The sequence below is a fragment of the Sprattus sprattus genome (assembly GCF_963457725.1).
Source record: "Sprattus sprattus genome assembly, chromosome: 12".
Lineage (NCBI taxonomy): Eukaryota > Metazoa > Chordata > Actinopteri > Clupeiformes > Clupeidae > Sprattus > Sprattus sprattus.
This window is the reverse complement of record NC_137910.1, coordinates 15,810,936-15,823,631: the sequence shown is the minus strand read 5'-3', so window position 1 is coordinate 15,823,631 and position 12,696 is coordinate 15,810,936. Positions and strand designations below refer to the sequence as shown.

At 47.2% G+C, this 12,696-nt stretch overlaps 1 protein-coding gene across 1 annotated transcript; it reads left to right on the top strand.

The window, feature by feature from the left end:
- Positions 1-3,581: 3,581 nt before the first annotated feature.
- prph2b (peripherin 2b (retinal degeneration, slow)) lies at positions 3,582-9,448 on the top strand (the record flags this gene model as incomplete). The annotated part of the gene is made up of 3 exons (XM_080848871.1): positions 3,582-4,162; positions 5,757-6,003; positions 9,248-9,448. 3 exons carry the CDS (start codon positions 3,582-3,584, stop codon positions 9,446-9,448), a joined length of 1,029 nt encoding a protein of 342 aa, XP_080704997.1.
- Positions 9,449-12,696: the final 3,248 nt, after the last annotated feature.

Genomic DNA, 12,696 nt, shown 5'->3' with positions numbered 1-12,696 from the left:
TTTAATGGATGATGCCCTTGAATGTCATACAGTTTAGACCTGATTCCCAGGCACTTTCAGGCAGTGGATGAGCCTTTCTGATGGGACACTTAGAACCCTGAGCGGGGACACTGTTATACCACTAGATGGCAGCAGTGCATATCACTGTGGCAGCACTGGTCAGCGTATTCCGCTGTGGAACTTAAGTGAAGAACTCTATCTAGTGCAACAGGTCCAGCTCAGTTGGTCATGACGTGTCTTTGTTTGCACTGAGAGTATATGCCTCTTAGTGCTAATCTTCAATCAGCATGCCCTGAGAAGAAGTATACATTATATATCATATTATACATTAAGCTTACGACGTATACATTATATATCATATTATACATTAAGCTTTATACATTATGTATATCATATGGGAAACCAGTGCATGAATGAACATGTGCTCATCTTCACATCCTTGTCATGTGATTTGTCAAAGACCTAGAGAAGGGCTTGTCTGGTTGTGAGTGTTAACTGATGTTTCACTGAGAATGGGTTGTGTGTGTTGTTTCTGGTAGTGTGCGAGTGTCCGTGGCTGAAAAACACTGACACTGTTATTAAACACACTTTTTTACAACTGAATTTTCCTCACTTAAACACAGCCCTAAGCACAAACATGCTTTCTTGCTTTGTCTCTCTCACACACAAACACACACACACAGGTCTGATCACACACACTCTTATGTTTCTCAGTCAATACAGTCCCAATATCAGACCTTTCCTTCTTCTCCCTCCCGCCCTCCCGCCCTCTCTCTCTCTCGCACACACACACACACACACACACACACACACACACACACACACACACACACACACACACACACACACACACACACACACACACACACACACACACACACACACACACACACACACACACACACACACACACACACACACACTCGCTGGGGCAGATGTCTTGCGTGCAACCCTAGTAGCAGCTCCGTGTCCCTCTAAAGACATAAGACAGTAATTCAGCAGAATCCAGAGGCTTGTCCTAATCTTGTCACATGTGACCAAGCCACACTAAGAATAACGGCCTAGCACAGGCTGCCCCGCTTTCACACTGACACACACCTTTCTCTCCCTCTTTCACACGGACAGACACCTCTCTTTCCCTCATTCACACCAACACACACCTCTCTCTCCCTCATTCACACCAACACACACCTCTCTTTCCCTCATTCACACCAACACACACCTCTCTCTCCCTCTTTCATACCGACACACACCTCTCTCACCCGCTTTCACACCAACACACACCTCTCTCTCCCTCTTTCACACCAACACACACCTCTCTCTCCCTCTTTCACACCAACACACACCTCTCTCTCCCTCTTTCACACCAACACAAACCTCTCTCTCCCTCTTTCACACCAAAACACACCTCTCTCACCCGCTTTCACACCAACACACACATCTCTCTCCCTCTTTCATACCAACATACACCTCTCTCTCCCTCTTTCAAAGCCACACCGACACACACCTCCCTCTCCTTTTTTCAAAGACACACCAACACACTCCTCTCTCTACCTTTTTCATACCAACACACACCTCTTCTCTTAAAGCCACACCAACACACACCTCTCTCTTTCTCTTTCATACCAACACACACCTCTCTCTCCTTCACTCAAAGCCACACCAACACACACCTCTCACTCCCAAAACCTACATGATCAACCACCTCCTGTAACATCAAGTCACATAAATGTGCCACCAAATGAACCAAGCAGGCCTTCAGGGATTCACACAAGGACAATTATATTCAATTAAATTTTCCACTTTATTTATTTATACAGCGCCAATAACTTATCAATAATCAAATTGTCCCAAGGTGCTTTAAGCCCCCAGCCACTCGTGTGAAATGGAAACTGTGTATTTCGTCGTGTATGCTGAGGAGAACAGGATTGATTAAGACAGTCAGCTACTGCGGCGCCAAGAACATATTTATTTCGAAAACTATGTAAAAATGACCTCTTGGTCTAAATGCAGGTAAAACAGGGGTCCTGATTACTAAATCCCGGAAAAATACGACCAAGAAGGTACCACGAGGTGGCAGCTCTCCTGCTCACAGTCGTGTGTGTGTGTATGTGTGTGTGCACTAAATAAGAGAGCATTGACACTGTAATGCATCTCTTGGTTTCCGGGCAGTGGCCGATGGGCTCCTTTTGAGTAGTCCTGGCTTGCAGTGCTGGCTGTGGGCTTTACGGCCTCTTAAATCTCCTGCCACTGTCTTCCAATCCAAACCTCAAGCTGATCAAATAACTGGATACACAAGCTTCTGACACTTTCAGCGTCTATGTGTAGGCAGGTCACTGCCAGATGTAGTAAAAGTACTCTTCAACCGAATACATGTACAGGAATTATAAACTGGGGATCAATTCTATGGCATCCTGACCCTACAAACTTACTAACACCACATGGAAACCTAACCTAATCACAGGCATGGTATTTGTCATTAGGATATTCAAATTCATATTTTATTTCTTTGCAAAGAACTGTGTACAACATGGGCTCAGTTTCTGGGGTCTATGTAAGGTCCAAGCACACCCAGGAGGTCCAACCACCTTTTATCTTAGCTTAATACTACAGAACCATAGAGTTCAGAACTACACTAGTATGTGTGCAACAGGAGTCGATCACTTCTGAAACAAGGTGCCAGGAATATCTGTTCACCACTAGGTCAGGCAGGACAGGTTGATTGGCTGGACAGGACGTGTTTACCCCATCAGAGGATGGATGGAACACGGTCACTTTCTCCAGTGACACCTCCCCACTCCTCTCACCCTACCGTTCACATTTGACCCTTCACCCTTCATGGCACCAATGCAGTCTGAGGACCTTACTTAGTGTCCCCACAGTCCTAGGCCAGAACTGAGAAAAAGGATGAGAGAGAGACACACAGACAGAGCAAGAGAGAGAGAGGGGGGGGGGGGGGGGGGGGTGAGAGAGGGGAGGACGAGAGATAGAGTAAGAGAGAGAGGAAGCTGGCGCAAAGCAACTAGCCAATTACACAGTCAGAGGAGAGATTAGCGCCCCTAGCTCAGCTGGTGTAAATGGGATCAGGCTGATTAGCCGGGGTTTAGGATGACGTACTGAAGGCTGCCGCTTGAATCACTCGCTACCTTGGCTGGCCACCTCCTTTCTCAGGAAGAGGCACCAGCAGGAGCGGACGCACAGCCCCGTCATCCTGTCCCGCGTTTGGGGCTCACTGGTGTCAAATCGGCTGATCGAGTGTTTTCAGGCTGGGCGGGCGCTGGGCCTACTGAAGTTATGGGTTTGGCTGAAGCTTGGCTGACCAACGCTGGAGTGAAGAGGGTTTCCCTCAGCATGGCACCTTCTGCGACTCCCTTCTGGAATGGATTACAAATGTTGATCTAAGCTGGTGGACTAAACACGTTTGCTGAAGGTCACTCGGGTTTGTCGTTCTCTTCAACTGCTACTGAACTTACCAAAAATTATCAGTAAAGCAAAGAAGAAAAAAAACTGGTGCTTTTATTCTTTGAGTCTTTGAGTGTTTTTTTCCTTGTGTGGATAAAGTGCTGTGAGAGGGAGGAGAAATGGCGCTGTGGCCGGTGAAGTTCGACCTGGCCAAGCGGGTGAAGCTGGCCCAGGGGCTCTGGCTGTTCTACTGGCTGTCAGTAATGGCGGGGATCCTCGTCTTCAGCATGGGCCTCTTCTTCAAGATCGAGCTCCGCAAGAGGAGTGAAATGATGGACAACAACGAGAGCCATTTTGTGCCCAACCTGTTGATCCTGGTGGGCCTGATAGCCTGCGGTATCAACGCGTTCGGGGGCAAAGTGTGCCACGACTCGCTGGATCCCACCAAGTTTGCCAAGTGGAAGCCCATGCTGAAGAACTACCTGATGGGCTGCTTCATCTTCAACATCTTACTGTTCCTGGTGGCGCTGCTGTGCTTCACCATGCAGTTCCAGCTGTACTTCGCGCTGTCTGAGGGGCTCCGTTACAGCATCAAGTTCTACAAGGACACGGACACTCCCGGACGCTGCTTCATGAAGAGGACCCTGGACATGACCCAGATCGAATTCCGCTGCTGCGGCAATAACAACTACAGGGACTGGTTCGAGGTCCAGTGGATCAGTAACCGGTACCTGGACTTCAGCAATGATGAGGTTAAAGAGTGAGTAGCCACATAACCCCCCATCCAATCTAAATCAAGATAAATGCTACTGTTTCTATGCGCTGTACACTCAGGAAGTGCCTATACTGGTTAAAATGTTGAACTGTTCAGTACTCTTGTGATGAGAGCATCTGTTGAATGTTCACGTGTAGAGGTGCACGCTGACATGCACTGCTTGTCTGTAACTAAGAAGACATTTTAATGGAACTGACTGGACATTGCTTTAGTGTGTTGACTGTGTTGGATTTGTTGCCCTACAATGCCCTACTCATTTAGGATTAGATATATACTCAGGACATTAAAGGTGGCAGCTGATAAAATCTTACAACGCCCAAGTTGGCGAGCCACTCTAACACAATTTTTTGAAGGTCACAGTTTCACATTTTCCTGAACCCGATGGTCTTGCAAAAATAGGCCCCTGAATGATGCGATTATGCGAGAGATGGATTGCTTTTAACCTCCCCTTTATACCATAATACACTTATCTTCGGCTGACGTCACACCGTTTGTTGTCAGGCATGTTAGGCTATTTAAAGGTAACTGTGCAATTGTGCGTCTTGGGCTCAGGTGAGGGAGAAAGATCTAAAGTGTGATGATTACACTGCTGTTTATGAATGCAAGGTTTCCAATTGATTCTGCCCAGTATTGTTTTGGTAGTGAAAGTGGTGTAAGAGGATTGGGATTTGCCGATAAACCTCCTGGTAAACATACAGAAAAATCATCTCTGTCCTTAAGACCCTGTGAGGCTTACCACAGGAAGGGACCATGTTAGTTACCACAGGAAAGGAACCATGTTAATTACACAGAGGTGCTCTGCTGGGGACTTTTCTTGGCATTTGTAAGTAAGTAAGGCTACAGAAGTTATACGTGGGAACAAAGTTATAGTTGGCATGAGTCGATAAACGCGTGAAAGATGTGGACTTGGGGTAAAGGGGATTGGAGGAGGATCTGAGTGCCGTGATTGGGTGAGAGAGGACAGAGGGAGGGATGGGGGCTGCTGATTGGCTGATTGGAGGCCACTGGTTCATTAGCATAGTTGTGATAAACCCATAATCTAGGAGGATCTCATTTCCACGACCTTCACAGCTTACTGTCCTCTCCAATCAGAGCGGGAGAGAAGACTCCCTGTGCTAACTGTCTCTGACACCAGGGCTCTCAGCCAACTGGCCCACATGTGTGACACAGCTCATAACGCACACACACACACACACACTCACACTCACACACACACACACACACACACACACACACACACACACACACACACACACACACACACACACACACACACACACACTCACGCACACACACAGGTCATCTATACATGAATTACTCAAAGCTACACAACCGAAACAACAGTGGCCATGCTCTGAAACAGATGCACATGCTTACAGGTATCAGTGAGAACACATAGTAAGTGTTCTTCATAAAGGTATCCGTGGGAACACAGAGTTAGTGTTCTTCATAAAGAAACATGAACAAACAGGTGCCATCTACTGTAAATCATATATGAAAATGAACTCCCCCCCCCCCCCTTCTGATGTTTAATTCAGCTGTTTTTCCCCTCTTACCCTTCCCCCTCTCTACCCCCCAGCCGTGTCCTGAGCAACGTGGAGGGGAAGTACCTGATGGACAGCGTCCCCTTCAGCTGCTGCAACCCCGGCTCCCCCCGTCCCTGCATCCAGCACCACCTGAACAACAACACGGCCCACTATGACTACGACCACCACACAGAGGAGCTGAACATCTGGACCCGCGGGTGTCGCGAGGCACTGGTCTCCTACTACGGGGGCATGATGAACAGTATCGGGGCCTTTCTGTTCCTGGTCATCTGTCTGGAGGTGAGGAACCACACAAGCAACAGATTTAACCCCCAAGGGGAGGCAGGGGCCCCTACAGTTGTAGAGCACAGCACTGGCAATAGACTAGCACAGCACAGCCCAACCTAACTCAACCGAACACAGCACAGCACAGCACAGCACAGCTCATGCAATAGCACAGCACATGCAATAGCACAACTCTGGAACCTGCAGCATCGTGTAGCACTCTCCTAAAGGACACTTCCACCAGCAATTCAACAATTTTTATATTTTTAAGCTTCTCAGTCTTGCAATTAAAACAATAACTAAGACATGTTGCAGCTGGATGTGTTAAGCCCTGCAGGCTATCAGGCAGAGTACAGATGGCATGGATAGATGGACAGTAAGTTAGGGAGAGAAAAGGGTCAGAAACAGACACAGATACCTTATTTTGTTCCATAACTGAATTGGTCTGATGGCAAACTGTGAAGATAAACTGCAACTCAGATTACACCACGGCTAGGTTACACAAGCTAACTTGATAATTTCATTGCTATAACATCATTAATAAATGTCTGTGTATATTCAAATATTGTAAAATGAAATTGAATTCCCTTTTTAGGTTATCGTTTAAAGCCTGGTCCATTCGTATTAATATTCTTCAATCCTTTAGCGGTAGCCTAACATTCCTGAGTGCACTTACAGAAGCACATTCCTATATTTGATCATGATACTGAGAGAGCACATTCAGAGGACTGTCAGCACAGATCACACCTTGTACTATTTTATGTTCATGTACTAAAGATATCCATTACACCTACTATTCAACACCTATACATTCTTCAATGGTACATGAAAGTAAGATTTTTCCAGATTTTTTATTCAATGTAGGCCTCTAGAAAATGTGCCTGTCACTGTTCCTGATGCACACACGCATTTTCACCCATGGCAACTCTTAGGCCCGCCCACATTACAAATCCCAATTAAACCACTTACTACCACGATACACAGCCCACCGCTGGACTACAACCTAGCGTAACACTCTACAAAAGGACACTGCCATAGCACAACACTGGACCCCATAGCCTAGCCTAGCGCTCTCCTCAGTGAGAACCTAGACCTCAGCTACACCCACTAATCCTCATCCCCAGTGGTTAATCAAGGCGTCATCCGCTACCGCTAACCGCTCCTAAGAACACTTAATGGGACGGGGGCAAGCAGCGGCCAGGCAGGCAAAACGGCAGGCTCTGCCAAGGTGTAAGATCACGATCTGTGAGATCGCCGCAGGTCCTGCTGGTGCGTACTCGCACTGTCAGGGCTTGGTCTAATGGGGTCAGTGATTAACCCCAGCACTTGATTCAATTAGGAAGCGCGGGCATGAGCAGGAACTAGGCTTCTGACGCCTGACCGTTTTGGTTTAGAAGGGATTTCCTGAGCTGTTTGTGCAGCACTAACCTAGAAACATTTCTCAGACGACATGCATCAAGGCTACTGTTGCTCCTGCAGCTTAACTGCTAAAGAGAGATGCTAGCTGCTAACTGCTAACAGCACCAGGGTCATGGATCTGATACTCAGGGAGTGCACCAACCCATTCAATAGATATCTGTGCTATGTAGTGGCTTTGAATAAAAGCACCTCCTAAAGGACTAAATGTAAGACTCATGTAAGCCACATCTAAGACACATGTAAGCTTACAGCAGCACCTGACCAGTATGGGAGGTCATGTACAGTAATGCTTCACCTGCTGACACAGTAAGCGCTGCCAGCATTGATACTGCTCAGTACCTTCAAGGTGCCTCCTGGCACTGACTGGGTTGCGGTGGTACACCCACAGGAGATGCCAGTCATAGTCATGGGCCACACATGCTCAAGGGAGACTCATAGCCATGGTCATAGTTATGCACAGTTATGTGCAGGGTTCCCACAGTCATGGAAATCCTGGAAGAGTCATGGAATTTTAAAATCCCACTTTCCGGGCCTGGAAAATTCACGAAATCCCACGGCCAAATACGTTATTAATGTCATTATTTATTGAGGTCAGTTTGCTCTCCTAGGTTTCCCCCTTAGTTCCTGTCTTTTACTTTAACAAACATGACCTAGTCTGAAACCTCTTAATGCCACGCGTGCAACGTGTCCAGTTCCATTCCGACCTGATTGATGACGTCCAATCTGATGATTCACCTGAGTGGTTTATTTGGCAGCCATTTTGACCAGGTGTCTCTAGATAAACAGATAATGGATGTGAAGGGGTAGAAAAAAGGCCATTGGATAAAAATAAACCACGAACTGGGCCTGACCTCTCCCAGAACCAATCCCTCAGCCTGCATTGCTCTGGTCAGGAGTTCTGCTGGCACACTGAATGGGATATACAGTAAAGGTCCTTAGGTTAGCTCAGTAGTTCCCCTCATGAAATGCAGACTGCCACTCAAGTGGACAAATCACTATTTGATGCCCAGGGTAAACCCAAGGAGAAATCGACCTTAAATATCTATGGTTATTCTGAAAGAACAATGGTGGATGGGCGGACCTGATTTACACTTCACAGCGGGGGGGTTGCCTAAGAGGCACCCCAGGTGGGGTTAATTGGCCCTCCGAGGGGGTTAATCTGGAAACAGGAAGTCATCAGAGATCAGCTGAAGTATGGGAAAGGAGGAAGAGGGAAAAACAGCAACCCAGAGACTGCTGCCCTTGTGCTACTGTAGGAGTGAGTTACTTTAGGAGTGTGTTAATGTAGGAGTCGGTTACTTTAGGAGTGTGTTACTGTAGGAGTGTGATACTCTAGGAGTGTGATGCTCCAGGAGTGTGTTACTTTAGGAGTGTGTTACTGTAGGAGAGTATTACAATGGGAGGGTGATACTGTAGGAGTGTGTTACTCTAGGAGTGTGATAACTGATACAGTGAGATGAGAGGTGAAAAGTGCTTAAAGTTTGTAGTGGTCCCTTCAGTGTCTGAGGTTAGGGTAAGAGTACATGGGCACTTCCTGGCTTTTTCAGATGTGTCCACCCAGCCTAGCAGAGACTGGACTGGACTGGACTGACAACATGTGCCCTTAGAATTGACAGCACATCTGCCTGTCATCCACTGGCCTCTGTGGGCTGGGGTGTGATAGACCTGCACCCTGGCTGCCACGCCACAGAGCCAGGCTCAGTAGTATGTCAGTCAGAGCGCATATGCAAGCGTATCAGTCTGGCAGAGATCCTACAACTTTCTCAGCCAACCCCTGAAGCGCTGAAGTCCTGATGAGTCCTGTTGTTTGTGTTTGTTTGTGGTGTTTGTGTTTGCGTAGGCGGCTGTGATGGTCGGCCTGCAGTACCTGAGCACCTCTCTGGAGTCCCTGGCCAACCCAGAGGACCCGGAGTGTGAGAGCGAGGGCTGGCTTCTGGAGAAGAGCGTCAAAGAGACCATCGCCGAGTACACGTCCAAGGTCAAAGCTCTGTGCCAGCGGAACCAGGTAGAGGGAGAGGAGGGTGTTGCCACTGTGAGCTGAGTGGTCCTTGCCCCGCCCCTACTGGGACTAAGGCCCCTCCCATCTCCAGGACAGGAGGAGTTAAGGAAGAGGAACATGTCCTCTCTGTAACAGACACACACACACACACACACGCACACATACACACAAACACAGAGACACACAAAAACACACACATCAACACATCATTCTCCTGTCAAAAGTGAACAAATAATTTGTGATTCTCACAAGAGGTGATAACCTACCTATGAAAATGTAAAAACGAATGTCAATATTATCTGTCCATTATGTGTATATTACCTGTGAAACAAATCTATTTTTCAAAGTATATGAGGAAGATTATTTTATTGCAAAGTTGTTATAAATTTGAATGATGTTTGAATTTGAATGAAAAAAATCCCTTCTCCTTCCCTGTGAGCATCCCCCTGCTGTAAGCCAAGTGAACACAGCTCCCAGAAAGCCACCGGACAGGAGGCTTTACCCAAAGAGTCTTTAAATGGTCAAGTGGATATTTAACCCGACAGCACAACACACACGCTCACCCACATACAGTACACACACACACACACACACACACACACACACACACACTTTTAAAACCATTCCAAGCTACTGTGTGTCCGCGACATACCACTGCAAAGACACAGCTAATAACTGCGTTGAGTGTTGTATTGTCTGTAAATAATTATAGCAGTGATGATGCTGATGATCAACACCATCCTCTGACCACACGGCTCTACAGTTTGTGGAGGGGCGGGGGGGGGGGGGGGGGGGGGGACGTGGCTTTGGTCTCCAATGGCAGCTCAATCCAGGCAGCTGAGGAGAAGGGGTCCTGGGTGGCCCTCCAGTCCCTCTCTGGGGTTCTCAGTACTGGGATAACCTTCTACCAGAGCCCCTGGTCTGTACACAGGCCCAAGGAAGTCTGTAGGTCCAACTAGTGCACCATCCGTACAGGATAACATCACAGGGTTGAGACCTACTTTGAAGAGCAGATATTCAGAGCAGAGCAGTAAACAGGAAGCACACAGACACACACATACACACCATCACAATGAGGAGTGATACACAGGAGTGCGTGACGGTGTAAGTGTGTCGGTTGTGTTCTCGGGTTAAATATGGGACTCACGTGTGAGGTCTTCAGATGTTATCTAGCCATTTGGTATTGGGTTTGTGCTGAGGGTTGATTTTCTTTTGTACAAAATGTTTTTTTCCTTGTTGTCTGCAGGCAGTTTGACAGTCATATCAGTTTAAAGCAGTGAAAACCACCAGTAAGAGAGCGTAGTGTAAAGGTGACAGCATGTTTTTATGTTGATAAACTCAAGATTTTCAGTGGTGTAATTTTTCCTTCTTTTGTGTGATATTTTGTTTTTTGCGTCTCTGTAATTTTGACGGGTAAATCTTACTGTAAATTATGATGTGGGTATCGACAATACTGCCAGTGTTTTGGGTTGGGACAACCATGTAGCTGCTCCAGTGTGTAAGATAAAAAAAAAAAACAAGATGAAAAGCGATTCTGATGCCTGTTTGTTATGTTGGTGGTTTCGACTACTGCTAGAGGAACATCTCTCGGGGTAAAATTGTTTTACACGGTGTTTGCATCACAAACACACTGGAAGATTTTAATGCAATAACCCGCTTTCTGTAAATGTAAATGACCAAAGAAAGTTAAGAGACCAAGCTTAAGAGAAGAAGAAGGAAGGATAACTAGCAGGAGAAACGAAGGAGAAACAAACAGATTAAAAGATAAAGTGGAAGATTAAGTGGGAGAGAGGAAGAGAATGGGCGTGCGCATGTGACCCAGGAGCGGATTGAGGACAGGTGAGTTGCAGGAGATGTTCGCGCCAGTAAGACACGCAGCAGGGGGCAGCTTTACCTGATGGGATGATGCAGACCCGAAGAAGATCTCCCAGAGAGGCTTCCAATCGCAGAACCGCAGTAGGACAAACAACTGCCTGACTGCTGTACACTCAAGCTGTAGAATGGAATGCGGACACATTTTCAGACATGTCGGACAAATATTTTATTTCATTTGAATCCCCTTAACCTACCAAACTTCTCCACACACTTCTCTACCTCCTAGCCCCTACCTACAGAACCAACCTCACCACACACTTCCCTAGCCCCTACCTACAGAACCAATCTTACCACACACTTCCCTAGCCCCTACCTACAGAACCAATCTTACCACACACTTCCCTAGCCGATACCTACAGAACCAATCTTACCACACACTTCCCTAGCCCCTACCTACAGAACCAATCTTACCACACACTTCCCTAGCCGATACCTACAGAACCAATCTTACCACACACTTCCCTAGCCCCTACCTACAGAACCAATCTTACCACACACTTCCCTAGCCGATACCTACAGAACCAATCTTACCACACACTTCCCTAGCCGATACCTACAGAACCAATCTTACCACACACTTCCCTAGCCGATACCTACAGAACCAACCTTACCACACACTTCCCTAGCCCCTACCTACAGAACTAACCTCACCACACACTTCCCTAGCCCCTACCTACAGAACGAACCTCACCACACACTTCCCTACCTCCTAGCCTCTGCGTAAAGAACCTGCAGTCATGCAGATTAGATTCTTAAAAGCAGTTTTATGCACAGTTTTTTGACAGGTGTCACCACAGAGGAGGGCTTTGTGCCTTCAGCATGTGTCCTTGTGTGTTGGGTAGAGGAACTCAGACACTGATTTGTGTTGAAATTGTTCAGTAGCTGAAGGGGATTACTACAGGGGAGTACCCTTCTATGGCGTATACTTCGCCACTGTTTCACCAGTGTTAACTCCAGACTGTTGTCACATTTCATATCTGGGCTGTCTATATTAAAAGGATATACACCGTACCTCTGCCACGAATCTCAGAAAGTGCACTGGTGGGGTGGAGAAAGTAAATGGTAAATGTACTGCATTTATATCTACTCATGAAGCACTCAAAGCGCTTTATACATTAATCCCTCAGACATCTACACATTCATACATGATGGCGGAGGCTACTATCGAAGTTGCCAGCCCGTGCATCGGGTGCGGTTGGGGGGTTCAGTTTCTTACTCAAGGACACTTGGTGAGGAGGAGTCGGGATCGAACTAGCAACCTTCCGGTTGCTAAACGGCTCCTCTCCATTGGAGAAAGGACACGGCGCCCGGCCTGGACCTGGACGGGTGTGTGATGGCCTTCACGGGCCTCTGGAATCTTCCTCTGCCCCTAAAGGACTTAACCGGCACCTGAGGGGATCAGGGGCTAAGCTGCT